The sequence below is a fragment of the Aspergillus brasiliensis genome, assembly GCF_001889945.1.
Source record: "Aspergillus brasiliensis CBS 101740 unplaced genomic scaffold ASPBRscaffold_4, whole genome shotgun sequence".
NCBI lineage: Eukaryota > Fungi > Ascomycota > Eurotiomycetes > Eurotiales > Aspergillaceae > Aspergillus > Aspergillus brasiliensis.
The window spans coordinates 2,229,068-2,256,747 of NW_027137445.1; the positions used below are offsets into that span (position 1 = coordinate 2,229,068).

A 27,680-nucleotide genomic window follows, 5' to 3' on the forward strand; every position below is an offset into this window, starting at 1 on the left:
CAATTCATAGATAGATATATATACTCTTTCGTTTTCTTGAGCACTACTATAAAGATAATGGAAACGTGAAACCAAGCTCCATCCCGAAAACCACAGGACACAGCACATATCGTATATCACATGGCTATATCGATAGGAACCCCCCAGAAGCAGAGGAGTATAAAAGCGGAACAAGAAGTCTCAAAAGGAGACAGAACACTAGTTATGACATGAACCTGATAGATGGGAATGAATGTTGAGTTTGGCGGCGGGGTATCAAATGCAAATTTTTATGCGTGTATGAATGTGAAAGGGCTGAGATGAATGATTTTCAAACAATGGATCTGAAGATCTGGTGAAAACGGGATGAACAGACAAGATGGGAACATCATAATGGATTGGTTGGTTGTTTGGGATATTGATAAGATGATAAACATCGATATAGATCGGGTAGATCAAGATGATCATAGATACGCCGAGTTCTGGCGACTGCCTGAGTGCGAGCTACCGCCGCTGTTGTCGCTGCCAGGCGTGGCTGGCTCGAGTACAACTTGCTGACGGATGGACACGATCCATTCGTGCTGGAGGAGTTCCGCTGCAGTGGACCGTTTATTTGGGTCACACTCGAAGCACCGTCGGAGGAAGTCGATACCCAGATCGCTGAGCTGGTCTCGGGATGGTAATTGGGGTTGGTTGCCCTGGGCAATGTTGTACATGATGGCCCATTCGTTATCCAGGGTTGACCAAGGGCGACGGCCCGTGGCCATTTCCAGAATCACGCAGCCTAATGACCAAATGTCGACGGCTCCTTGACGGTGAATGAGTTTCGTGGTGTCGCCGCGGATTACCTCGGGTGACATGTACATTGGGGTGCCGGTCATCGTTTTCTGATTCTTGCCCCAATTATTGTGAGCCAGCTGGGTGTCCTTGGGCACTATACCGTCCTTGTGGCCTGCGCCAGCGAACGCGTCCATAGGGACAACGGTTCTGCCTTGACGAGCGATGATTTTTGCAGCTCCAAAATCAACGTATTTGATGATACCATTGTGGTCAAGCAGGATATTTTCAGGCTTGATATCACGATGGATAATGCCAGCCTGGTGCAAGTACGCCAAACCCTCGAGCAATTGAAGAGCGTAGACCATGATGACGGTTTCATCTTCGACACGCCCGTGCTCAAGTAAGCTGGCAAGAGACCCACCCGAGCAGTATTCCATGAAGATGTAAACTTTGTCGCGGTGTACTTCGATTCCGTGGTAAGAGACGATGTTGGGATGATCCAAAACTTCTAACACACCCATTTCGTCGCGGATTTGCTGGGCAATCTTAGGGATAAGCTGAGGATCTTGCAAGCGAATTTCCTTGACAGCCATGAGATAATTACTGTCAAGGTTAATACCAGCGTAAACGGACCCAAATGTTCCTCCACCAATGAATTGGCCTTGTTGCCATCGCAGAGTAACGTTCGTAGCCGAGGATGAAAGCACTGTCAGAGACCTGTCTGCTTCGTTTGAGCCCTCCAGAACCCTTCCCAGCGCTTGTCGTTTGGCATCTTCGTCAACGCGTCTCTCCTCAATTTCGGTAAGATGAGCCAGGCGTTGCTCCCGAACAAGCTTGGCTGCCTCTTCATCTGTAAGAATCCGCCCTGCACCCATTCGTCTGGAACCGCCGCGCTCTTCCAAGCGTTGCTTCTCTGCTTGAGCCGCACGAGACGATCGAGCGCCCATGATATCAAAGTGAGATATAAGGAGCGACATACACCCGGCAACTTTCTGCCTCAGTCGACTATACTGAGCATCATCCATAGACAGGAGGTGTCTGCTGGAGGTGATGGCCATTGCAAACTCCAAAGCAGCAACGGCCCACTTGAAGGTTTTCCTGTCAGCAGCATCGCAGTCATCACAGATGAACGATACCCAGTCGAGCGACAACTCAACGAGTCTATTACTGTTCATTGCGCGCCTATTGGGATCAACGTTTGAAGAACGCTTCCCGAACTCGGTAGCAAAAGCATAGCATGCCTGGACTAGATCATGGTTTTCCACGTCTTTCTGCTTTAGTTGGTCCCGTACACTGGCAACACTATCCATGATAGTCATTGACAGCTTAAATGAGATCTTCTTGATCTTATTAAGCTCCACGTTGACCCGACCAAGATTGGCACGCTGCTCGATGGCCATATCGAGCTGAATACCGGTGAGATGCGAGAGCTCATGTCTGGCATTGGACAGCCGCTGCTGCGTCCCTTCAACCACAAGTCGCAGCTTGCCCAATCGCAAGTCCGTAGGCTGTTCCATGATGCCCAGCTGCAATTCCTTGCCAGCCCAAGAAAGAGGCTTTTCCGGACGGACCACAAGAATATACGGTGCATGTGGTGTGTCCTTGTTGGTGTCATCCTCACGGAATGATGTGCCTAGGATAGCTTGGATGTCTGCAGGGCGATCCCACAATGCGGGATGTGCAAAGAGATAGACTCCTTTTTGACCAACAGAAACATTCGATTTGATCATGAAATGATCCGACACCAGCAGCGCCTCCAGAAAGTCGTATGCAATGTCAGCCGGCAAATTGTATTCAGTTGCATTTTCGAACAGCTGGCGCAAGAATCGGGAAAATCGGTAAAGCTTCCGCTGCCGGATTCGGGTCGAGTCCAACACGCTTTTATAGCGCTTGTCCATGTCGGCCGGATCCTCGTTATGGCGAGGTGTCAACTCTCGCTCAAAGTGAAGCATCAAGCGTTGGATTGACTTGGCAGTCAAGGCACTAGCTCAGGTTAGCCATGTGGATCATATCGTATAGGGTGAAAATCGTTCGTACCTGAACTGCTCCGCAACCTCAATATCTCCGCCCTCAAGTTGTCGGCCGACCTCATTGGAAAACTCCCAATCCTGCTCTAGGATTTCCGCTTCTTTGAAGGTGTTCTTATTTGCATTCAGCTTCCAGTTCAGAAGCCGAAAGTAATACTTCATCGCATCCAAGACGACTGCGTCGAAACCGTCGTCAATGCAAGGAGGCAGGTCCCACCCAGGCTCGGGTCTGGCGATATCCAAATAATGCCGTTTGATATCGACCGCCACCTTCATCAAGATCTGAAACTGCGATATCATTTGATCGACCAGGATGGCGGACTGTGAAGCTGGGTCTTTCATATTCTTAGCGTAAGATAGTCGAACTCGTATAATCTCCTGTATGAGACGAGAGGGGAAATTGATTAGAGTAAGAAGTTCTTCGATATAGGGGGGTAAGTGGCGTTTGGCGAAGGAATCCGCATTCTCAATCAACGTATTCTTTGCTTTTTGGATGACTTCTCCGATGCCGTGGAGCATGTTATGTTTCCCTTGAAGGGTCTTAAGGCCATCCTCCTTCATGATGCGGTCAAGGAAGGATGATTCGTCCGAGAGGTCGCTATTGATTGTTTTTGTTCTCGATTTACCGAAATCCAACTCATCGTTTCCAACCCATTTCTGCAGAATAGCGAGCTCGGTGTTGATCAGAATGGTCGTATTGTGCCAGGCAAAAACAGCGTCGCGACTCGAGTGAAATTCCTCCGAAGCGACTCGGGGGTGGGCAGTTTCCAACTCCTTGTGAGTAGAGTAGAGGCTTTCACATCGTTCTATCTGTGCGACGATATCCTCGACCTGCTTGATGGGTGGCTTCCCGATCTCGGTTTCGCCTTTGATCTCAAACTTGATAATTTCTTCGATGACAGGGGCAAGACCAGCCCTCGCTTCTTCAATGAGCTTCCTCTGTAGTGCAACACTCCTCCCACAGGTCCTGGCTCTGACACCCAACCATATTGCGTTGTTCTGAGCCGACGATCGTTTCGATTCTGTAGACCCGAGCAACCGCTGCTTCTCTTGCTTTACCACGTCTCCCTTCAATACGGACGAAAGCATAGAATGCCACTCCAGCCTCTCTTGATTTCTTGGGTTCTTGAGTTCCTCGATCGTCGGCTGATTGTCGTCGGTCAGGAAGAGTTGAATGTCCGGATCGTAGGCATCGTCTTCGAAAGGAACCTCGGAGGATGGTGAGGGTTCTTCCAAGTCCGAGTCTCCCACCGTCATGCTCATGTTTTGAGCCTCGTCGAAATGACTGTACCAGGCCTGAGGGTCCGCACGAATGCGCTGGACATACGCCTTCTCCTGAGCTCGGTACTGTGCATTGGGATCGCGTCTTGAATTTCGTTTCGTGGAGGAGCTCCGTTGACGGTCATTTTGAAAGCTGATATACTGAGGGGGACGTCGTTGGGGCGCGTAGGTGTTGGAAGGCGTCCGAGCGGGGCCGGACGGACGTTGCGGCCTCAGGTCACGTTCGGTCACCGGCAGACCATCCATCGGCGGTGCCTTCTCGAGAGCGGCAGAAGCACCTATACTGGCCCCGCGAGGGCGTGTGGGCGTGCCGGTTGCCCATGACGGCAGGCCAGAAGAAATGGATGGGGGAGGGGACGAGGAAATGGTCGTCGCTGGGGTTTGGACCTGGGTGTCGAAATTCTCCGGGAAACTGGCGTTGGTTCTTACAGCATATGGCTGCTGCAGAAGCTCATCGGAGGACCCGGAGCCATCCGAATCATGGTTGTTCATATCAGGATGCTCCATGATCGGAAACCCACGGTCCTGCTGAGATTCCATGTCGCATGTCCGACGTTGGAAAGCGGGTTGGAAGGGAAGCCTCAAGCGGATAGATAGGGGGTGTGGCGGTGCACGTCTCTGCTACTTATCGGCTCTGGACTCGGAGTGATCTCGCGCAGGCGTAACAGTTGTATTCCAGAACTCTAAGTGCGAAGTGTATTTATCATTGCAATATAGAGACAAGCTAGATGAATTCTCTGTCATCCAAAGATGCAAACAATGAAGTATCTGAGGTGAACTCTAAGTGGTATGCCCCGAATTGACAGGGCGGAGCTCTAGCCGGCGATGAATATTCCTGCCACGCCTATACCGGATCCGGAGGCGGTAGGCCCCATCATGCCACAATCACGAGAAAGATGATGCCTCAGGCGGAAGGCACATGCTTTCTAACCAGGCATTGCTCCAGAACTCATGAATCATGTTGGACATACTCACACCGGCTTTTGCTGATGGGATACGGTAACTAGCCTTGAGCCTGCTTCTACTGTGGCGACTAACTCCTTGCTTGTGGCAAGTGCTTATAGGGTAACAAACTGACGGATCACACGGCTGACGCCTAATTGGGTATTTGAAAGGACCGGAGCATATTTACGCCTGGTAAGTCGTGATGGTCAAAGGAAGATTACAGAGCCTCGATGTCATTTACTCATCTCTCGCGCTTCCTCCCTGATGTACTGTCGAAGTTTTTTTTCAGACCTGGTGAATTCCCATGTGGGTGGATGCCTTAAGGAGAATTCGTATACTTATGGGCCGCGTTCAGCGCTCCAAATTATATAGCCTCCAAAAAGCGACACAAAAAGAAGCAAAAAGCAACCATCCGCATACTTCTCAAATTGACCAAGTCGGGAAACCGAGAAGTTGATCTGGAAACTCTACAACTTATAGTCCAGACGGAGACTTGTCGGGTTGATGTGCGTTCTCCTTTTCGGGCGGCTGTAAATGTCCGTTCAGTGCAGTCTCATGCATCTGCTTGAAATTCCCGTCTGATTCTACAATAGGATAAAAAGTTGGACGAAGATCATTGACAGCATGAAGATCGCCTTGAGGCGTGAATAGTGGCATGCATCTGATGCCCATGGCTGGATGATCAGTGGAACCCATTGTCCTGAATTGGGGCTGCGGGTCTCTTGAAGATCCATTTTGGAAATTCCGGGGAAGCTTAAGCAGGTACTGAAATCTGGTGGTCAGTAGATTTTGGGAACAGTTGATCCGACCGCCGAGTAGTGAAATGCCAGTTTGATAGTGACATCATGCGAGCGACCATCGAGATAATCAGGATGGGGTGTTGTGGTCCAACACCATAGCAAATGTTCTATATGAGCGATGAGAGTCGCTGCATCGGTCTTGCGGTTAGTACTGGCTATTCTAGTGGGGTTGAAATTTATCACGCATAGCAAATGTCCTTATTCTGATTCCTTTATGCTGTGGCTCAACAAGTCCAGCAGATATAGATTGAGTGATATGATAACCGTCGAATTCACGTTAATCAGCAACATGACCCGGAGGATGAATGATCTCTCAAGTCTCAGATGATCTCGCATTGAATGAAAGGAACAAAGTGCCAAGCCCGCTAGTCCGAGCCAGTCGGGATGCCGAAGAGTCCTAGCCAATGGGAACTGGTGAGCTTATCTCTACCTACGGGAGACGCAACAGTAAATACTGTAACTTTCCAATCCACAGATACTATGGAAACAGAGACAATAGTTCCAAGCAGCTTACAGATATAGCGGACTACTACACATATTCTAGTGCTACTTGGTGCTACCGTTGATCCAGGAGTGACGATTGTTGCTGTGGTTTTGTGGAGTAATTGGTTCGCCCAAGTTAACCAGCCCTATGATCTGTGTTGGAAACACGATCGCTTGTTCTAAACTTGTCTATTCAAACTATTTCCTGGTATGTTCAACCTGAGATATCCTGACTATTGATTGAATAGTTGAGTTACTTGAGTTATTTGTCACAATCCCATCTCACAGCACTGCCGTAGGAAGTAACTCAGAGCTCAGCTGGTAACATGGTATGTATCTCCAGGGCGTACGGAGTAACCTTCCTGCTATGAGGGAGCAACGCAGACACATTCGACAAGGATGATGAGACGGAGTTCTTGGCTTCATCAAAGGCCTGGTAGTAGATAGTATAGTATCAACATTGCAACTGACAGTAATCGTCAGGAGTAACGCGAACCCACGGAGATGTTTCGAAGAGGAAATCAGGAGGTCTGATAAGCCACCCCGGCCGACTGCTGATTGGACGGCCGAAGCCTGAAGATAAGAGCTGCGAGACCGGCTGAAGGGGAAGGATTTCACAACGCGACCATGCATCACCATGGATCGATTTGATTCATACGAACTAACTAGTGAGTTACTCACTGACTACCTCGTGGTAATCATCAACTGGGGTACTAGTATCAAACCATGGAAGTTCGAGAATGATGGATGCAGCCACGAACCTAATCCGCAGCTTTGTCTTTGATAGATAGGGGAGCAACTGATAGATAAAACACCCAGCTGCGAGTATTAAGCTCAGGTAATGCCATTTTCGTTGATTGGCCGATTGAATGCTATCTCCCACCAGTCGCAAATAATCTTGGAGAAATTAACGAAAACTAAAAGTCCCCCGGAAGTTTCCTTCTTTCCTCCTTGAGTCTTATCCGCCTTGCATTGAGGTCAGTGACCCTGTTACTATCCGTTAATTACATTAATCTGTCACTGAAATTTCCAATCTCAGGGTCTCTATCAATTGCATAGTAGTGAGGAGTGAGTAGTCGGTCACATTACCTTCTTTGACCCCTATCCAGAGTAGCACAGAGTGAGTAGTACGACGTAAAAGGAATTCTCTCAGCATCTTTCTAAGCCTGTTACCGATGTGGTAGCATGGCGCGGTTAGGCTGCCATGCACTGTGTCAGTCAGTGTCACCCACACACAACTTGGCTTTCCGTCCACGTTCTCGTCCAATTTCCTTCCAGTCAGCGGAAAAGAAAAGTACAAGCGTCAAGTAGACATTACAGGATCATGGCTGGGGTCCCGCTGCAGGCCAAGTGGAATATCTCAACGGGAGACGACGCATTGGCCCGCCCATTCCATCCATTCATCCCTCCGGGTCTCCACGCTCTTATCCGCCGCCATGGCTTTTCCGTTGCTTGCTGATATCGAGTAACTATCTATCGGTCGTATTACTTGCGACTAACCATGGCCCAGGGTTGCGCCTAGTGCCCGAATGGGTGGAACCGGCCATGAATCGACGCAAGTGAGACTATGGCGTTGGATTCTGACTGGTATCATCGCCCTGCTCCGACTATTCCCAGTACTATTTATCACTCCTGCACCTCCCTCCCCTTCCCCCCCTGCAGTGGCTTGTTTTGCTTTTTGGATTTTGTTCCATCATTGTCTTCTTCTGTTCGTCCCATAATTCCTTTTTTACAAACTCCCCCTCGATCGCCAGTGTCCAGTGTCCCCCCGACTTACTATCCACATCTTGCTGCCTTAAACCCATTAAAGACCTCTGGGTCTACACGTCGACCCCTTCTCGCGCCCTTTGCCGTTCACAGGGCTCCTAGTCTTAGCGTGCAAGGCTTAGGAATCACCTACACGTATTTATACACACGGCTGGGCCTTCCTTTGCCAGAAGCTCGGTGTGATTCACCATGTCGGAATACCCTGTCGCCTACAATGGCACGGACAATGGGACCGGTGGTAACTCCCTGACAGAAGACCTTAACATCTACTACAGCGTATGTCTTTCCTAGCTATGTGATGCATGCTATGACTGGCCTCAGCCCCGCTAACTGATTCCAGTCTGGTGATATCGCTTGGGTTATCACCTCTACGGCTCTGGTGTTGTTGATGATTCCCGGCGTTGGGTATGACACCACCACCTGTCAATCTTTTAACCATTGAGCCCCTCCAGCTAATGGCAATAGCTTCTTCTACTCAGGTCTCGCCCGACGCAAGTCAGCGTTATCGTTAATATGGCTTTCAATCATGTCTGTCGGGGTGGTATCATTCCAATGGTTCTTCTGGGGATACTCGTTGGCCTTTTCTCACACTGCGGGAAAGTACATTGGTGACCTGAACAATTTTGGAATGAAGGGTGTTCTCGCAGCTCCTTCAGTTGGAAGCACTAAGGTCCCAGACCTTCTCTTTGCTGTCTTCCAGGGCATGTTCGCCGCCATTACGTGAGTGATCCCTGGAATACAATCTGTCTTCATGACTGATCCCTGACAACGGAGATAGGGTTGCCCTCGCTGTTGGCGCAGTCGCAGAGCGCGGTCGCATGCTGCCATGCATGGTCTTTAGCTTCGTTTGGTCTACCATTATCTACGATCCGATTGCCTGCTGGACATGGAACTCATCAGGCTGGGTTTTCCAACTGGGAGGACTTGACTTTGCAGGCGGTACCCCCGTCCACATCGCCTCCGGCTCGGCTGCATTGGCATACTCCCTCATGCTCGGCAAGCGTCGCGGACATGGCACCCACGAGCTCAACTACCGTCCTCACAACGTAACCCACGTGGTCATCGGCACTGTCTTCCTCTGGGTTGGATGGTTCGGGTTCAATGCCGGCTCTGCTCTGAGCGCCAACTTGCGGGCTGTGATGGCAGCCGTTGTCACCAACCTGGCCGCCTCGGTGGGTGGTGTTACCTGGTGCATCATGGACTACAGGCTGGAGAGGAAGTGGTCCACTGTCGGCTTCTGCTCCGGTGTCATTGCAGGTCTTGTTGCCATCACCCCGGGCTCTGGTTTCGTGACACCTTGGGCTGCTTTCATTTTTGGAGTTGTTGGTGCTGCTGCTTGCAACTACGCCACGAAGCTCAAGTACGTGCTTCGTGTGGACGATGCGCTGGATATCTTTGCTGTACACGCCATCGGAGGTCTCGTGGGCAATCTCTTGACTGGTCTCTTCGCTGCGTAAGGCGCCCCAGTTTCTAATAACTAAATCTATACCGATGGGCACCCAACTAACGCTTGCTCTTTGATGATAGTGACTACATCGCCCACCTGGATGGTTCCACCACCATCGATGGAGGTTGGATCAACCACCACTACATCCAGCTCGGGTACCAGCTGGCCGACTCTGTCTCCGGAATGGCCTACTCGTTCTTCGGAAGCTGCATTATCCTCTTCATCATCAACCTAATTCCCGGTCTGCACCTGCGCATTCCCGAGGAGGAGGAGATCCTCGGTGTTGATGATGCCGAGATCGGTGAATTTGCCGTAAGTGCCTCGCCTTTGCATCCGAGTAGAAGACCCCCATCCTAACAAGAACTAGTACGACTACGTTGAAATCACCCGCGATGTCATTGGCGGCACCAGCCCCGAGAACGGCGACGTCTCTTCCAAGCGCACCATGACTCCTCCCAACGGCAACGAGGAGAGTGTGGAGACCAAGGCCTGAAGTACCAGCACAGTAGGAGTTATGCTGGGGGTGGCTATTCATCCTCACTTCCTCCTACCTTCAAGTCACGAACGAACAACAACAACAACAACAACAACAACTGAACTTGAACAATTTCATTCCGATATAATTCTTACTTGATACCTATTTCGTTTCTGGTCATGCATATTATTTTTGGGATACCTTCTTATGTACATATTACTTTTTATTTGTCCTTACTATCTATCTAACATTGACATATCCTTCTCACATGTACCTAAAAATTCATAATTCCATCGGATTTCTACCCGAATGACCTGTCAAGAAGAAGAGAGATACCTACGAATAGTAGCTCAGTACATCATAGTAACTACCCTTCCAGTATGTCCTCTTTCCGAACATAGTAGGATGATGATGATGATGATGATCACCTCATTGCCCCTCCAGTAGTATGGGGATATTTATCTTTTGAATTCAATAACCATTCCCACCCCCCGCGTTCTTTCGTTAGAATAAGATATTCCTGACAACATCACCTCAACATATAACACAACAGGATAACAAGATACTAACCCACCCAACAACAACAAGAACAACAAGAACAACAAGAACAACAAGAACAAAACCACCCTGAAGCACAGTGAAGCACATTCACAGCCAAAAACCACTTGCCCAGCTTTCAGTTACTTACTAGTCTACCAGTACTCCATACATACACACAGTTATCCATCCATGACACATGGAAAATCTCTACTAGAACTTTCTTTCCCACTGCATGTTTTATTTCTCCAAACTTAGTAATCACATAGTGACGGCGGTATGCTATTAGTAGACTAGACGTGACAGGCAGCTAGCCCTTGGATGAATAGAAGAATAGAAGAATAGAAGACTGGGGTGGGGGTTGTTCAGTGGGTTTACCTTTTTATTGAAGAACAATAACTTGTATTTATGCATATACATAGATGCAATAAGGATCATTCACATCACATGTGATATATGTCGGTATGGTATTGAGGGTTGTGGTATAGTCATAATGAACCGTGGATATCTTGGAGTAGTGTTTGCGGATGTCTTGTATGATTCAAAGGAACGGTGTCTTATGATGTCGAATCCGATCCTGTCATTTGTTTAAGAGTGTAATAAGCTCGACGAGTGCATGAGACTACAAAAGTGGTCCAATGGATGCCTGAGATCAACATGTGACCAGAAAAGTGTGTAAGGTTGTACCAAACTGCTTTTAAAACTATGTGCGATTGGGTTTAATAAGTCCAGGCTTTTGGCTAGCCTAAGTAATTAAAAACAGGAAGGGAAATTAAGAGCGCTCAAACAGAAGAATTCACTGACCAAGACCTCGGAAGGCCTTGGTCGAAGAGAATGTAGGCTTATCGGGGTATTACAGAGCAGATCTCAATTCGCGTAACTGTCGATTGAGACATTTACTCCTCACCCTCAAGGGGCTCCTCCTCGACGCTGTGAATTGGGTTAGAACCGAAACGACGGCAATAGGGTCCAGGTGCACTTACTATTCCTCCTCACCCTCGGAGATCGAGGCGTCCTGGTACTGCTGGTACTCGGAGACCAGGTCGTTCATGTTGCTCTCAGCCTCAGTGAACTCCATCTCGTCCATACCCTCACCAGTGTACCAGTGCAAGAAAGCCTTGCGACGGAACATAGCAGTGAACTGATCGCCGACACGCTTGAACAGTTCCTGGATGGAGGTGGAGTTACCGATGAAGGTGGAGGACATCTTGAGACCACGGGGAGGAATGGAGCACAGGGCGGTCTGGATGTTGTTGGGGATCCACTCAACGAAGTAGGTCTGGTTCTTGCTCTGGATGTTGCGCATCTGGTCCTCGACCTCCTTCATGGAGACACGTCCACGGCTAGAATCTCTGTTAGCTGGCGTATATTGAACAATCGATGCAGCATAGGAAAACTCACAAGATGGCGGAGCAGGTGAGGTAGCGGCCGTTGCGGAAGTCAGAGGCAGCCATCATGTTCTTGGGGTCGAACATCTGCTGGGTCAACTCGGGGACGGAGACGGCGCGGAAAGAGTAGGCGCCGCGGCTGGTCAGAGGAGCGAAGCCGACCATGAAGAAGTGGAGACGAGGGAAGGGAACCATGTTGACAGCCAGCTTGCGGAGGTCGGAGTTGAGCTGACCAGGGAAACGGAGGCAAGTGGTCACACCGGACATGACGGCAGAGACCAGGTGGTTCAGGTCACCGTAGGAGGGGTTGGAGAGCTTGAGGGTGCGCATGCAGATGTCGTACAGAGCCTAGGTTGGTCAATTCGTTAGTTCTCAAGCACAAATTTTCGATTTCCGTGTGGGTTGGGCCCGACAACATACCTCGTTGTCGATACAGAAGGTCTCGTCGGAGTGCTCAACGAGCTGGTGGACGGAGAGAGTGGCGTTGTAAGGCTCAACAACGGTGTCGGAAACCTTGGGGGAGGGAACGACGGAGAAGGTGGCCATCATACGGTCGGGGAACTCCTCACGGATCTTGGAGATCAGGAGGGTACCCATACCGGCACCGGTACCACCACCGAGGGAGTGGGTGATCTGGAAACCCTGGAGGCAGTCGCAAGCCTCAGCCTCACGGCGGACAACGTCGACAACCTGGTCGACCAACTCGGCACCCTCAGTGTAGTGACCCTTGGCCCAGTTGTTACCAGCACCGGACTGGCCGAAGACGAAGTTGTCGGGGCGGAAGAGCTGGCCGAAAGGACCGGCACGGACGGCGTCCATGGTACCGGGCTCGAGATCAACGAGGACGGCACGAGGAACATACTTGTTACCGCTAGCCTGCTGAAGTGGTCAGGACATTGATGATATTGTCGTACCAAAACCAAGGACCGATGGATCTCACCTCGTTGAAGTAAACGTTCATGCGCTCCAGCTGGAGGTCGGAGGTGCCATTGTAACTATCCTGCGCGTCAGGAAACCCAATCCTTTCCCCATTGTTGACCAATTGAGAGGTGTGAAAAAAGTTGCACTTACACACCGGAGCCGTCAAGGCCGTGCTCGCCAGAGATGGTCTGCCTGTTGAACTGTTAGACGTGTTGTTATACCGACAACATATACCCAATGGACATCATCCGAACTCAAGCTGAGAGAGATAGCCTGATGGATGATGTCCCAACCCCAATCCAGTGGCAGTGGATACATACCAGAAAGCAGCACCAATTTGGTTACCCTAACCACCATGATATGTTGTTTAGTCCACCGAACACCAATCAAGAACCCTTGGGGGCAATCATCCGAAGAACATGTTGGCACTTACACACTGGCCGGTTTGGAGGTGAACCTATGAAGCGACGAAGACATGCAGTTAGCACAAGATTGAGTTGGTCGAAGAACCGGTGGGGTCCCGATCAGAAGAGATGCCAACCAACGACGCGTCTCCTGACAGACGAGGGACGGGGAGGGAAAACATACGATCTCACGCATTGTGTCGGGGGTTTTGAAGGAGTTGAAGGTATTAAAAAGGGTCGAAGAGGTATGATAGACGGCGAGGCCGGAGGGAGTGGATGAACGGGAGGTTGTTGGGAGGAGACTGGGGAAAGACAGTCGACTAAAGGAGGAGAAGGGGGGAGGGAGGAGGGAGGAGAAAACGAGGAATGGGAGGAAGTTAGTTTGGCCTTAGTGGAGAGTTGGGTAGAAGGAGAGCGGTGAAGGGGAACGTTGTGCGGGCAATAACTAATCCCAGTAGGTAATCAATCCCAAGCCTAATAAATTCGGGATCAACAACAAAGCCAAAAAAAACGCCAACAAAACACCCGTTCTTTTGGGCAGGTAAATAGGGGCTTCTCCCCAATGCGGTTTGGCGTCGTCACGGGAGGGCCTTGCGGTCCAGTGACAGTCACGCCCCGTGACTTGGCCTGTCCACACGCGAACCAGACTTGATCATGGCCTGACCGGCTTTACCATGGATTCATGGTCCTCCATGTAAACAAATGGACAGGATGATGTGCAACCGTCCAACATAATGATAATAACAACCCCGAACGCTATTATAAATACATACATACAGGTCTACATCCCCAAGGTCTTCTAAAGTGACCATCCAGCCTCAGTGATTACGCCCATCCCATCCCATCCCATCCAGTTCCAGATCCCCCTAATAATGATTTAATGATTACATCCGAAAAATCACCACCATCACCATCACTTGGCTGTGTTCTCAACCGTATGAGAGCTTTCCAACCACGTGCCAAACTCATCCAATCGCTGCTCTTCTTCCTCGTCGGATGCATCCAATCCTCTCTCCGCCAGATCTTCCAGTGCGGCGCGCTTCTCATTGGTCTTCTTAAATTTCTCACTGCCATCCGCGATATAGGCATCAACCCGGGTGCCAGCGAAGAACCGCCCATCCATCATCTAAAGGTAACAGCTTTGTTAGCACATGTTCATGTCTTCAGAAGTATTGGCCATAGCCATCGCGTGATCGAGCTTACCTTGACACAACTCCTGGCTGCCTCGGGATCGGAAAAGCGAACGCTCACCACTCCCTCGGGTTCCTTGTCATAGAGAACGACGTTGGTCACATCGCCCAGCTTCGAGCATTCGTCTCGAATATCTTCCTTGATATCGAGAATAGCCGCAGGATCCTCCTACACGAGACGTTAGTTTCTCTTGACTTAACAACCACCCTTAGCCCAGGAAGTATATCGCGTACCTCCAATTCCTTCAACGTGAACATATGTTTTAGAATCACAATCTTATCAAAGCGGGAAGTGGTGTCCGGCAAGGCAGACGGATCGTCATCGTCCCAGTCGGCAAGTTTGCTAAACACCTTGTATCAGCAAAGCCCAGCCCAATCATCCCAAGTCAATTGTAGTTCTCCCGTACCTGTTCAACTTCTGTGTCCGTCGCATAATCTTCTTCTTGTCCCTCATACTAGTCTTCGTAGGCGCTTCTTGCTGGCTCTTGAACGAGAAATCTGCGTGCTGGACTCGCATAGGCCCTTGCGGTCCCGGGACTCCAATCCTAAAGTTCGAATCATCCAACATCTGTATGGCGAGATTGACGGACTCCGGTCGGAAGTACACAACGAGAGCTTCACCCTTGAAGTTGCCACTCTCATCAGTGTACATCTTAATGCGCGGTCGGCCGCTATCGATCTCCTCGGCGATAACACCGCACTTGGAGAAGACATCACGGATTTCGTCGAATTCAGCATCGAGAGGAATCGAAGTCACATAGACGGCCGTATTGACGCGCTGTTTCTTAGGCTTCTGTTGCCCATTGCCCTACGCGATTACACATATTCTCTTAGCATTAGGCCCATCTCGATACCCCATCGGGGCCAACTCATAAACAAAGAAGCATCGTAAACTGCTGGACTAACCTCTTCCGTAGTAGCCTGTTGCTTGCGCTTCTTCCTCAGCTGCGCCGCAGTAATCTGTTCCTCCTCATCCACACCCTGGACTCTATATGCTTCTTGCTGTTGTTGTAGCAAGTCTTCATCGACCTGGAGGCACCCCGGACGGGCGCAAGCGGCGCCAACCAAGCAATCAGTTTCACGAACCAATCAAACAATCCCTGCAATAATAGACGTGTAGATTCGGTCTATTTGCAACAAGAGAGGAAGGTCCATAACCAGTTGACTTATCGTAAAAGAACAAGAAAAAGGTGAAAGGGAAAAGGGAGGGGGGACCGGAAATGAACAGAAACGAGACAAAAAGAAAACACAAGTAGCAGTTCAACAGCTACAGACAGACATCACACCACCCAGCTGGAGAAAGAGCGCGCACACACCGTCGGAATCCATCTCTTGAGAACCGTATCATATTCATATTCCTGTCCATCCTCCGTTTCCAGAATGAACTTGTCGTCTAACTTCGAGAACGAGATGCGCGGGTCGCTGTCGAACTCAGAAGGATCCTGGGGGAAGTTGCTGAGCGGAGGAGGGTTGTTGGAGCTGCCGGCATCGTTGAGGGTAGGCGACGCCATTATTGTTGTACACGGTTGACAATATCAATGCGACAGCGATCGAGGAGCGAATCAGTCAAAGATAAATATTATCTGGGTTTAAGGAGAGGTTGGCTTGATGATGCTGGGGATTTTAATTTGAGCTGACTTTCGGATTTGCGGGGAGAGATCGCTTTATGTAAGCTGCGACGGCTATTCACGTCATGGAGGGCGCGCTTATTTCAGGCTGACGATTTTGGCAGCAACTAATTAACTGTCTTCTACGGAGCTTTTAAGAGGTCTAAGAGGTACGAACGTAGTGAATTCCTAGGCTGTCATAGGCGCGTCTGACGCGTTTAGGGCTTAGCGTGTATGTGGGGAAAAAGGAATACTTTCCCTGTTCATATCAACAACTGTCCGTTTGTAGCTTGAATCTCCTGAATCCGAGTTGACCCTTCTATCCGTGATAAAGGTAGGCAGATGCTCAAGCTCCACATCCTTCAATGTGAGATGTTAATGCAGGATGCAGGCGATTGCTTTGCACAAGTAAAGCGTATTGCAGAAGCTCCGGACTATTTGACTGATGCATCACTCGTAGGAAAAATCCCGAGCTTCAGTGCGTGGACCTTTAATAAAGGTGGTAGTTCAGCACATCATCACAAAGTAGGATAGAAGTATGAGATCACTATGAGACTACTAGAAAGTCTACTAAATAGTAGGCCTGTGAGGCAGACAGTGGCACAGAATGATGATGGGCCACCCAGAAAATTCAATCAGCATGCAAAGCGGGCCATTAGTATGTGAGACGTTTAATAAGCTTCGAAGTGCATAAACTATCTTCGATAGTTGCTCATAGATCATCGGATGAAGCATATCATGCCCCGCTAAGTAGATCCCCATTTAGAATCGCAGTATGCATCCTATAAAAGCGACACTGCTTCGCCCAACGGGCATTCCAATTGAGTGAGGCCAGATCCGCGTAATGCTCAGTGAAAAGGGCACTGGCCCCGTCGCGTGGTTTCTAACTCCTTCATAATGTCTTCCATACCCTGGCGGCCCTTACCTTCGAAATACTTCGGGCCTACATCGAGATTATCATACCCCTTTGGATAATACTTGTCCCCCTCATCTCCCGGTAAAGGCCGACCAAGCACCCAAGTCAGCCAGGCAACCGGGCCCCAGCGGTTCCGGAAACTCGGCTCCACATAATAAGGAGCAGCATCCCAGTTGGTCATGTAGATGCGACCGCTCTTGTTGTAATCATCAGTGTAACTGACATACCGCAAAAAATAAGGGCGGGGTAGCGCGAGATACCGCAAAGCGAACCGACGCGCGGAGAACAAGAACGAGAACAGCTTAGCATCAAAAGCCGGGGGAGGATCGATCCTGGAAAGGTAATCAGTGAGCGGGTTGTTCGAGCCCCTGGAAATATCACACAAGGTCTATGCACGACATCACTTACAACATGGCCTTCCGCAAGCGATCGTCCATCATGAACGAAACGAATCTCATCCCGATAAAGTGCAGTGGCTGGGGAAGCATGTACAACAGCACTGCGATGGTTTGATCGGCAACCTCACGATTCTTGACATGAGGTACCATGCAACGGACCTCGTAATCGTCGCTCCAAGCCATGATTTCCTCCAGCCAGTGAAGGCCATCGCGAAACCCGGTCTTACCTGATGGGAGGGCGTCATAGCTAATATTCAAGCTATCGCCTATGCTTTTCCAGAAGGTACCGATGGCACACCTCTCTAGGTCGGACAGATCCCGCCATTCATACATTTCCACGAATCTGACTGGCTGAATCGCGAAAAGGCCAAGTGTGTATAGCATATCATCTTCGAGGATCTTGCCGGAAGCGCGATAGCTGCTGTGGATCCAGCGGGTGCGTGCAATAGAAGTGCAAGCACGACGGGAGGTTGGGGCATGGCCTATGAACTCCTGAATCAGGGCGGCGGTATCAGCGTAGCGTTTCAGAGCCGTATCGGGCTTGGAGAACTGGGTTGTATTGGTGAGCACCGTCGAGATGGTCGGGATGCCGTATGTCTGGCGCACTAGTCAGTCGGCAGGGTAAAAAGAGAAGACAAGCAGTATGTAGTATTGGGGTCTCACACCCTGAAGAGAGCAAACTGAAGTGATTTGAGGTAGAGAAAGGGAAATTCCAGCTGGACCAAGCCTTTTTGTATCTCACAGGCTTCATCATCGGTCATGCGAGAGAAAGACTCGCGTGTGGTATAGGGATATTTCTGATGCAGTCGCTGTAGGTATCGGAATCGCAATTGGGAGACCAGAAACGCGTAGGCTGGAAGAAGCAAGCAAGCCCAAGTGACCAGTCGCTGAAAATCCCAACCCGCCCGAGGGTCCGTGGGGGAGACAAACCCGTGGAGTTGCCCCGGAGTAAGCTGCGTGGTGTTATCCATTGGTCGCTAATAATTGCTTACTCGGTTCACTGGTCCATGCGTTGATGAGCAGCTAACTATATCGATAGCCTCTTCGGGCGCGACGATGGTAAAATGAGGCAGTTGGAACATTATTGACTCCTTTCGCACACCTCGAAGTGAGCGATCTGCATCGGACATTAGTCATAATTAAAGAGGGGGCCAGCCAGCGGAATCCCAGATGAACCTGTGTGAACAAAGGGCGGCCTACCAGGGTTAAGGATCGACCATGTACGGTTAGTCAGGTATTCAGTCAGTGACAGAATGAATGCTTGTAGATACTTTGTAGATATACTCCGGAGTAAGTTGTCAGAGTCAATTTAGTATGGAGTGGGTCTGATGATCTTCGGTGGTTTCGTTCCTCAACACCAAGATCGTCGTTATTTGCGGTCTTACAAGGTGTGGTTCACCCCACCTCACCTCCTTTCTCCTACCATGGTTCAGTGACCACCACATAATAAAGCACACTTCAGAGTTCCGTATCATCTCTTTCATAACCATTGAGGTCTCTTTTAGGCCCTGATGGCTTGTAGATCCGCCAGGTGAGGTGGGACAGTAGCATGTCAGAATTATAGAATATTACTCCCACGGTAAGTTTCGTAGTTTCTTCTCATCAGACACGATCATCATGCGAGTTCTTCGGACGGATCCCCCATCAACTTCCAGATAACGACCGATTTTGAAGCTGCACAATGACTAATCAACAGAATTCGACCAAAGCCATGGAAATAGGATGGGAGATGTCATTATATAGCCCAGTTTATATTAATCTACCATTATGCGAAGAGCTTCTTTGTCACACTGTGGCATACAGTGGAATGAACTCAGATGTGCCAAATCTACTTTGAAGTTCCGGAAAGCCCATTGCTGGCTGGCAGACATTGTTCTAGGGATGATAAAGCCCATAATAAGGTCTCGTCAAGGGCGTGAGCGGCTGATGTATACCTGGCATTTCAAGCGTCGGCCTCAGTATCGACCGTATGTTATGAATGCGGATTTACGACGGGCTTCACAACCATCCTGGAAAAAAGCATATCTGGCAAACAAATATAGTGCTGTGATACACGGTATAGACAAGCTGGTAACTCACCAATATGAAAGACAGAGCCTGATATGATATCATATACTGTGTGAGATCCCGACTCGCCCATTACATTAGCCCGGGCGATTACCAAATCACCCCATCCCCTCTCGTCTTATAGAAAAGCAACAACGACCCTCATTCTCCAACAATCTCACCAACTCCTCTTGGAGTCTGTCCACAATAGCCTACAATCCCCTATCAGAATTGAGGTGGAAGAAAAAAAAAGAAAAGAAGAAATATTAACCTACTACTGCCCCCCCTCCCACTCTTACGTATTCTAGTATGACCCTCAACACTTTAGACCGACCCGACGACCCCTCGTCGTTCCAGAGCAGCTACCCATCATCCCATGCCCGGTGGCTCGCCCTCACGCACCGCGCTCCTTCCTCGCACTCTGCCTTCATTTACGGCGTCAAGTCCACCAAGATCTACTGCCGCCCGACCTGCGGTGCGCGGCTGGCGCGGCGAGCCAACGTCGAGTTCTTCGACACAGCCGAGCAGGCGCGGGGCGCCGGCTTCCGGCCATGCAAGCGCTGTCAACCGGACTGTGCGAGCTTCGTCGGTGAGAGGGAAGGCCTCGTGGCGCAGGTCATTGCGCTCCTGCGCGTGCAACGGGGCCTTCCCTCCGCCTCCTCCCGGATGAAACTCCGACTGAAGGATCTGGCGCAGGAAGCCGGGGTGACGCCTAGCTATCTGTGCCGCGTGTTTAAAAGGACCATGGGTATTACGATCGGGGCATATATGGCGGAGTTTGAGAAGGAGAGCTGCGACGCTGAGGGAGAGGTAGGAGCAGAGGCAGAGGCAGAGGCAGATATGAACGCAGGAGCAGAGCACGCTATGCCGGCGATGATACAAGGAGTAGGAGGAGGAGTATCACTTTTGACTCCCACCGAATGCTCATGGAACGTCTTAACAGAGGAGAATTTGTACGGAGTTGATCCCACCCCTCCGACCTTTGATATTGAGGAATGGGTTTCCTCCGAGGCCTTTTATAATTCCTTGATAGATGATAGCGTTCTCGCAGTGGGGTCATCATGAGACAGTCTACAGGTAGTAAATAAGTGGCCGGATCACCAGCATAGCCTTATCACCATGGCCCTCGACGTGGTCTATCAACTCCGCCGCCAACGCTTCGACCTTCTCCTGGAAGCCTCCGGGAACCCTGACCTCCTCCAGAATTGTTGCGGCGACAATACCAACTGGTCTGGTGACGCAGACAAACGCTCTCAGCGCCGGGTGCGAGCCGACATGGCCAAGGGCGAAGGTGCGCACACAAACCACGGCATCACACACGGCTGCTGGAAAGTGCGCCTTGCATAGATGCATGGAATGCTCATATCCTGTGATCTCAATACTCGCAATCTCGCAAGTGAACTACATACTCAACCGAGAAAGGAAGAGAGGTTTCATATCCCCGCGTTACTTGCCCGCGCACTCTCCAGTTCATTCTCTTTCTTTCACAGTCATAGCTACCATTTGGTCCTCCAATCCCACCCCTTGATTTTGATCCTTACCCAGACAAAACATAAGAAGGCGACGACATAGTTCAACCCAGCGAATAGCGCGGTACCCCAATACCTTTCCTTGCCTGTGGCTGTCACGGCACTCAGAAGGCCTCCGCCAATCGGAAGGCTCACCAGCACTCCAATGGCCACCACAGTGAAGCAGCTCGCGTAGTAACGTCCGTACTCCTGCGTATCACAGAGCTGGCCCAGACAAATGGGTGTCAGACTCACATTGGAGCCACTGCAGAATCCGAACAGAACTACAAAGACGATGAGCAAGGTGTCGTTCTCGAGATGAGATACCACAATATCCGGCAGCCAAAAGCATAGCACGGAGACAGTGCAGAAGAACAGCGAGACGATCATTGTGTTGTACCGACCAAAGCGATCCGCCAGATCGCCCGCCACATACCGGCCGCCGCAGGAGGCCGCGTTCAGAATGGCGAGAAGCTGATACGCGGACGCGGCCGACCCGGTCAGTGCCTCCTTCTGGGACAGGTGCTGTCTTTCGATGTAGTAGCTCGGCACGTACGTGATGGGGAGGAAGTAGGCCAGATCGGTGAAGAGGACCCCGAAAGTGGTGAGGGCCATGGCTCCGGTTCCATCGAGGAAAATGGACGGGTCAGGAAGTGTGTCGCGCCAGGTGGTCTCTGCGCCCTTGCGAGGTGGCACTCGGCTACGGCAAAAGGCCACGCTGATGGCACAGAGTACGAGCAGGACAAATGCAAGAATGCGGATCGACCACCCCCAGCCAACCCGGGGCAGGAGGGATTGCAGCATCAGAGGGAATATCACTCCGCCAAAACCGCTTCCGATGAATGCGACTCCACTGGCGAGGCCGCGGCGCCTCATGAACCAGTGGGCCACGCAGGCCATTGACGGCGTGAGGAGAAGGGAAGAGCCGAGGCCTGTCAGAATGGAGAATGCGAGAAAAAACTGATAGTATTCTGCGTGCACTTGCTATCAGCGAGGCTTGAAGGGCTCAATCAGTTGTGTATGAGGGCCCGGCGTTGTCGGGCTCAAAGATATGACGCTCGGACGCAATCACAGGATGGGCCTTACCTTTGCAAACACTGAACGAGAAGATGCCAATCAGCGTGCAGGCTGTTCCCGCGAGGAGCAGTGCTCGCGGGCCCATTGCATCGAAGGTGGGACCGATTTGCATCCCACAGATCCAGTTCACAAATGCATATACCGAGAATATCCAACCGGTTGTAGACGAGGACACATTCGGTAGAATGTCTTTGGATACAACAGCTTCAAAGACGCCCACTGTGTTGTAAAGCCCCAGCGATGCTGTCAGGCCGCAGAACGCACCAAATACCACGAGCCATGCGTCATGCCCACCCTCGGGGTAATCGATGGGATCATCGACGGGGGTGGGATTGGTTGTTGTCGAATGATGTCGCAATTCCCTGCCACCGGCGCGTTGAAGCTTCTCATTGTCGCTGGTAGGGGACTCGGTTTCATTCATCGCAAAAGGATCATTTTCGGGATCACTCATTCTTTATACAGCTTCTTGTAGGACTGGAGAGTCGTGCAGTTTACCGCCGCCGTGGTGGGTGGAACGATGCAAATTGGAGACCTTTGCCGATGTTGAGATAAGTAGAATGCCTAACAGGCCCTGGGACTATATAGAGGCAGGAAAGAGATATCGGCGTTTAGAGAAGATTGCAGAAGTCATGGTGGCAGCCAGATGACTCTGGATAAAATATTATTGAGGCAGTCGATCTATGAACTCAAAGTGGCCAATCAGAGGCAGGGGGACTTATCTCACCTGACTGAGGCAGGATTACAGAACCAAACCATCACTCATACAAGGAAGCCAACTTTTTAAAACAACTCGCCATGATATCATTTCATCTGCCCAGAAGGTAAACACTAAATGGTTGACAATAGCAGGCTTCTAATAAACAGACATGCACGTACGTACAGAAAGTGTTTCCCATTTCGGATGAATTCCTTCTGCCCGGGGATTCTATTCACAGCAATAGCAGACGGTACATCAGTCTAATCGACAGCATATCGATCGGATATACACCATAGTCGTTACTCAATAAAGCACACAAAAAAGGCCTGAGGACGCGTCTTCGATACCCTCCAGATGATATTGACACCTAATCAGCATGATCATGCTCAACGGCCAATTAATTTCAGCTCCAGCATTCGGAACGGTGGAAAGACAAGAGCCGTGAAGCCCAACCCTAGCCAAAGGCCCAGATCACACCCTCCCGGGATCGCTCTGGAGACTGGGCCGGTATAGTAGGCTTGATTCTACCAGGAAAAAGGAATTTGATTAGCTGCGATACGTGCGACAAGCACATGCCAGTGGAGAATTACGTACCATTCCAACGATGGCTCCTACCCAACCGATCAGAAAGGCAGTGCCAGCTGCCACCCCAAGTGGGAGCGCTCGCCAATTGTTCCACACAGTCCAGTCGTAACCTTTCCCTCGGGTGAAAAGGACGTCCTGTTCTACCACAATGGTGAACCAGATAATAACCCAGTATCCAATGAGCGGCATGAGATTCCCGAAGATCTCATACAAAGAGTTTCGGCCTCCAATGGCACATGATGCGTAAATCAGAGTGCTGACAGTGGTGAATACAGGTCGTGGAACCCTGAGCCACATTTCTCCCAGCATCTGGAAATTCAACCCCGTTGAGTACGAGCTGGGGGCATTGTTGGACACAATGGTCAAGACATTGATGAAGGCGCATAGCTTTCCAAGGGGTCCTAGCCGATCATAGCCGGCCATCAGCAGACTCCCTGGCGTGCCATCATAAAGAGAAGCCCATTTTGAAGAAACTGCAACACCGCTTCCAAGCCCGGCGCCAAGAAGAAGTGTTATGGCTATTGAGAAGCTTACCCCAATCGTGGTCACTGTCCACACCTTCCAGCGCCTGATTTCCGGGGAGTAGTAAACTTGGTAGTCTGCGGATACGGGTATCCATGACAAGGGAATAGACAAGCAAAGTGAGAAGTATGTCAGACGCTTTGCGTTGATCTGTTCGATAGAACCAATCGACGGGCTATGGAAATCGAACTGCGGCCCAGCCGAGCCGGTGAGAACGCAGAATATCAACAATTGCGGAAACCAAGCATATCTATGCCAGAATCGATGGTCAGGCTAGTGCTCTGGATCTTGGACGGGTGATGAAATCATACCTCTCATAAAACTGGAATATTTTCATCCCAAAGGTAGCCATTGCCCAACTCACCAAGGCCACTAATACTATGCCAACTATGACGGATACGACTCCTCCCGATAACTTGGAAAGCAACTGGCCTCCTACAGTGGCACTCATCATGCCAGTTCCCAAGTTGGTCAGCACATTCAGTATACAACAGACCTTACTGGGGTAATATCCCATGAAGTACCGAGACACGATCTATCAAAAGAACATGAGTGAGCCATTATCTTAGGCGAAAGGAAATCAAGGTGCAAGTGTAGGCCATACAAGTGTGCGGTTGCCGCTTCTGGGACCCCATGTGCTCATGTATCCAACTCCCACACCTCCCAGGAGCGTCCCGAATATTACACACAGCGCGGCATCGGCAAAGCTCAGCTTCATCACCAGTGTTCCCAGAGACCCGGTCACTATATTATTGATTGCCATGCCCATGCTGAACCATGTAAGCATCAGTCGGAAAGGAGTCGAGCTGGTGTTCTTGAGTCGTTCTTCAAGTGACACGGGCTCGATCCCGCGAGCCTCTAAGCCTTTGATGTTTTTCGCCCATCGTTCGTATCTCGATCCACATGTTGGAGGGGAAATCCCCAGAGTTTGTGAAGCCTCTAACTGCTCTCGTGTTACACTCCGCAAGGAAGGGGATCTCTGTCTTTTTTCTAGGTCAGAGTCCATGCTGGCTCGGGCGTGTCTCTCGGGGGCGCTGTGTGTGCACACTTTCGCGTTCTGGAACAACTTGAACCAAGACCTGCTGGGGCTCATCAAACTATAAATGAACAAACTGAGAAAGGCGATCGCCTCACTGGGCATACAGACAATCAAGACACCGGAGGGTGAGGATTCCAGTGAAACAACCACTGGTTACTCCGTCGTACTGCATTGACATCACTTTGTTTTCCTGAGCGTGACATCCGCGCTCCCCAACCAGAACAGCATTCCACAACATTAGATAACTGAATCGGGATACTAACCCCAAACCTGATTGGAAACACTATGCTCGTACTGGATCGGGCTTAGTAGCACACGTCTACAACCCCGGAGAACAAAGGGGTTGGTATCCGGATAGCAGCTGGGAGGTATCCGATTCATCAAGGTGCTTGTACCACCATCGTCATATGAGATGTATTCTTAGTGCATAATGCCCTATTGTATTGGAAAGACCATACACCCTTCCGCACAGACAGTCATGTGAGTGTGCGTTCCACATACCACGCAGATGATGCCTTATTAAGCTCTGCGATGCATTCCTCTGGTATGCACCAACCACGCAAGGAGACGAAATGCTATTCAGGGAGAGAAAATCTTGATGCCTGTATCAAGAACCAACAGGTCAAGACCATGTGCGGTTTGTGGGGTACAGAGCATAGAAACAAGTGTGTCAGGTATGAGACGAGCTCATGAACTGCTGATCGGGACCTCGTAGCCCCGGATTTCTAGCCTGCTTCGACCTTTGTCGGGGAAGTGGTGAGCAGGGTCAGAAGAACAAGGGAGTATGTTGTCCATGCCTTGTGATATATTCCCTTGACGACAGCGACAGACGAGACGAATTCGATCAGTATCCCCAAGAGACGGTTACGTACTCGGAACCTCTTCCTACCTCCTTGATAGGGCTTTGAACAATACTGCGTGCTTATGTATGATTGACAAGCAAGACCAACTGCCATATCGGGAGCTGATAGTCCTCGATAACAGGTGTTTCGATTCCTAATGAATGCCAGGGATATAGCAGGACTTCAATGCCGAGGTAGGCGATTTTCCCGGAGGGACATGATTGAATGAGCATTTACGAGCCATATAGTTATGAAGAATGCAATGTGAAATGGATTCACCATCTTCAGCTGTATCTGACTGCAAGTGACTACTTCTTTGCCTGTCAGTGACCAGCCCTGATCCCTGTTATAATTATATATATCACGAATCTTGAGTTGCTCTTCTCAACATCTCTTCCTTTCTTATCTCAACTCAGCATAGTATTCTCGGTATGTCATACCACTGTATTGCTCTAGACTTCATCGATATATCCAGCAAGATATAATCAAGATATTAAGAAATTCCAGAGATTATGATCTACTCTACACATCACCATCGCTTAGTACCTGGGGCTTTTAAGGTTTCATACCAAAGGCTGCGTCCTGGAAAAACCTCTTTCATTCTAAGCCAAACCTACGGAGGCACCAAATACAGAAAGACAGGATCAGCACCACAACTCTCATGAGTATCACTCACATGAATTACCTTACCACGACATAAATCTACGCAGCCTTTGGAGCCTCCACAGCGACTGGGAAATACAACAGGAGAGACCTTGGCTAAGCGAAGCACTACTGGCACTGACCTTGCCAGCTTTCCAAACTGGTCCCTTCAGCCTGCGGTATATCGAAATAATCTTAGATAATCCCCGATATCTGGATATATTTATAGCAGCACAGGACTACACTCTTTATGCTGTATATCACGGTAGTCGCTAACAACATGTCATGCTTTTCTCGAACTATCAAGGGGGTTGCGTACTAACGCATCATCTGGGAAGCGCCCAAGATAACTACCTTCCTCACCTTTAGAGCCCTTCTTTTCTCCTGAGATGACTGACTCAAATGAGCCAAGATGCAGAATTAATGGTTCTTACTTGAAATTTCTTCTCCACCAAATATGGCAAGACACGTACACAGAGAGACTCCCTGTGTAGTCGTGAGTTCGTCCAGAATCACATGTTTACTGAGACGGCCGATGTGGATATATACTCGTTCGTCTACACCAGATCCTTAACGACACATGTAGGTTTAGAATGCTGTCGAGAAGACAGTCTATGATTGTGTCTTCTCTTTGACTCTTTCTGAACTCAGAGGGCCAGAAAGCATCTAGACGGTGGGGTCGCTGATCTGATACCGTATGATTGCTAGAAGGCACCAGGAAATCTCGTGAGCCCAGTGACTCTCAAAAGATGACACATAACCAACCGTGAAGCTGGATCAGGTACTCCCTCAATCCGTCTCATAGTACCTTTGGTGAAAATCATTAGTCTAACAGAAGAGATCACCACGCACCTACTTTTCCTGACGTCTCACTGTACACATACATACTAGCATTGCGCCAGGTGCATCATAACGGTGCCAATAAGCCTAACTATTGCAAAAATGATCCTCCTTCATAAAAAGGCTTCTAATGGAGATGGCTATCTCTTATCTGCCACAAGATAGTTACAGCTCGATCGATTACTAACAACAAACCCCAGAGTATATCCTACGGCCTGACCGCACGCCCAAAAAATGATAAACTGTCTGCTGGGCCTCTGCGGCTACCTGGTCCTCCTCTACTGAGAAGGGGAGGGCATGGGGAGAACTGGACACATAGGCGGTATCTGATGAGTATCTCAAATACGCTAACAGCCTCAACAGTGATGTTGAGGTTGAAGAACAGATGAATGATAGAGAGCCCTTGTGGCGCCTACTGGATCCTCCGCCCTCCCCCCAGCGGCTGGTGGTGCTGGCCAGCCGGCGGACATGACCGCTCTACAGGGACTGATTGTTTTCTTTTTTTTCTTTTTTTTTTTTTTTTTTTTTTTTTTTTTT

General features: G+C 49.9%; 9 protein-coding genes across 9 annotated transcripts; 2 read left to right on the top strand and 7 right to left on the bottom strand.

Moving 5' to 3' along the window:
* Nucleotides 1-443: 443 nt before the first annotated feature.
* sskB (putative MAP kinase kinase kinase SskB) lies at nucleotides 444-4,607 on the bottom strand (the record flags this gene model as incomplete). The annotated part of the gene is made up of 2 exons (XM_067620791.1): nucleotides 444-2,742; nucleotides 2,797-4,607. The coding sequence occupies 2 exons, from the start codon at nucleotides 4,605-4,607 to the stop codon at nucleotides 444-446; spliced, it is 4,110 nt and encodes a 1,369-aa protein (XP_067481094.1).
* Nucleotides 4,608-5,130: 523 nt separating this feature from the next.
* On the bottom strand, nucleotides 5,131-6,094 carry ASPBRDRAFT_41583 (uncharacterized protein). Its single transcript, XM_067624602.1, has 4 exons — nucleotides 6,045-6,094; nucleotides 5,832-5,956; nucleotides 5,606-5,774; nucleotides 5,131-5,518 (listed from the first exon to the last, which is right to left on the bottom strand). The coding sequence occupies exons 3-4, from the start codon at nucleotides 5,744-5,746 to the stop codon at nucleotides 5,480-5,482; spliced, it is 180 nt and encodes a 59-aa protein (XP_067481095.1). The 5' UTR covers nucleotides 5,747-5,774; nucleotides 5,832-5,956; nucleotides 6,045-6,094; the 3' UTR covers nucleotides 5,131-5,479.
* Nucleotides 6,095-8,251: 2,157 nt separating this feature from the next.
* Nucleotides 8,252-10,002, top strand: ASPBRDRAFT_122398 (ammonium permease MEP2; the record flags this gene model as incomplete). Its single annotated transcript, XM_067617508.1, has 6 exons — nucleotides 8,252-8,338; nucleotides 8,403-8,467; nucleotides 8,528-8,782; nucleotides 8,841-9,515; nucleotides 9,590-9,821; nucleotides 9,877-10,002. The coding sequence occupies 6 exons, from the start codon at nucleotides 8,252-8,254 to the stop codon at nucleotides 10,000-10,002; spliced, it is 1,440 nt and encodes a 479-aa protein (XP_067481096.1).
* A 1,297-nt stretch (nucleotides 10,003-11,299) lies between these two features.
* ASPBRDRAFT_41588 (beta-tubulin) lies at nucleotides 11,300-13,726 on the bottom strand. The gene is made up of 9 exons (XM_067624603.1): nucleotides 13,419-13,726; nucleotides 13,264-13,287; nucleotides 13,151-13,176; nucleotides 12,981-13,022; nucleotides 12,850-12,904; nucleotides 12,330-12,785; nucleotides 11,923-12,257; nucleotides 11,505-11,864; nucleotides 11,300-11,451 (listed from the first exon to the last, which is right to left on the bottom strand). The coding sequence occupies exons 1-9, from the start codon at nucleotides 13,428-13,430 to the stop codon at nucleotides 11,418-11,420; spliced, it is 1,344 nt and encodes a 447-aa protein (XP_067481097.1). The 5' UTR covers nucleotides 13,431-13,726; the 3' UTR covers nucleotides 11,300-11,417.
* Nucleotides 13,727-13,822: 96 nt separating this feature from the next.
* On the bottom strand, nucleotides 13,823-16,154 carry ASPBRDRAFT_149689 (U2 snRNP complex subunit CUS2). Its single transcript, XM_067619310.1, has 6 exons — nucleotides 15,741-16,154; nucleotides 15,331-15,453; nucleotides 14,832-15,232; nucleotides 14,659-14,767; nucleotides 14,438-14,593; nucleotides 13,823-14,360 (listed from the first exon to the last, which is right to left on the bottom strand). The coding sequence occupies exons 1-6, from the start codon at nucleotides 15,933-15,935 to the stop codon at nucleotides 14,148-14,150; spliced, it is 1,197 nt and encodes a 398-aa protein (XP_067481098.1). The 5' UTR covers nucleotides 15,936-16,154; the 3' UTR covers nucleotides 13,823-14,147.
* A 725-nt stretch (nucleotides 16,155-16,879) lies between these two features.
* ASPBRDRAFT_121606 (uncharacterized protein) lies at nucleotides 16,880-18,316 on the bottom strand (the record flags this gene model as incomplete). Its single annotated transcript, XM_067617442.1, has 3 exons — nucleotides 16,880-17,279; nucleotides 17,356-17,942; nucleotides 18,011-18,316. 3 exons carry the CDS (start codon nucleotides 18,314-18,316, stop codon nucleotides 16,880-16,882), a joined length of 1,293 nt encoding a protein of 430 aa, XP_067481099.1.
* A 1,384-nt stretch (nucleotides 18,317-19,700) lies between these two features.
* ASPBRDRAFT_29026 (uncharacterized protein) lies at nucleotides 19,701-20,456 on the top strand (the record flags this gene model as incomplete). Its single annotated transcript, XM_067622596.1, has 1 exon — nucleotides 19,701-20,456. The coding sequence occupies one exon, from the start codon at nucleotides 19,701-19,703 to the stop codon at nucleotides 20,454-20,456; it is 756 nt and encodes a 251-aa protein (XP_067481100.1).
* A 431-nt stretch (nucleotides 20,457-20,887) lies between these two features.
* On the bottom strand, nucleotides 20,888-22,397 carry ASPBRDRAFT_122057 (uncharacterized protein; the record flags this gene model as incomplete). The annotated part of the gene is made up of 2 exons (XM_067617485.1): nucleotides 20,888-21,870; nucleotides 21,986-22,397. 2 exons carry the CDS (start codon nucleotides 22,395-22,397, stop codon nucleotides 20,888-20,890), a joined length of 1,395 nt encoding a protein of 464 aa, XP_067481101.1.
* A 346-nt stretch (nucleotides 22,398-22,743) lies between these two features.
* ASPBRDRAFT_671522 (uncharacterized protein) lies at nucleotides 22,744-24,786 on the bottom strand (the record flags this gene model as incomplete). Its single annotated transcript, XM_067628848.1, has 4 exons — nucleotides 22,744-23,197; nucleotides 23,268-24,030; nucleotides 24,092-24,315; nucleotides 24,385-24,786. The coding sequence occupies 4 exons, from the start codon at nucleotides 24,784-24,786 to the stop codon at nucleotides 23,060-23,062; spliced, it is 1,527 nt and encodes a 508-aa protein (XP_067481102.1). The 3' UTR covers nucleotides 22,744-23,059.
* Nucleotides 24,787-27,680: the final 2,894 nt, after the last annotated feature.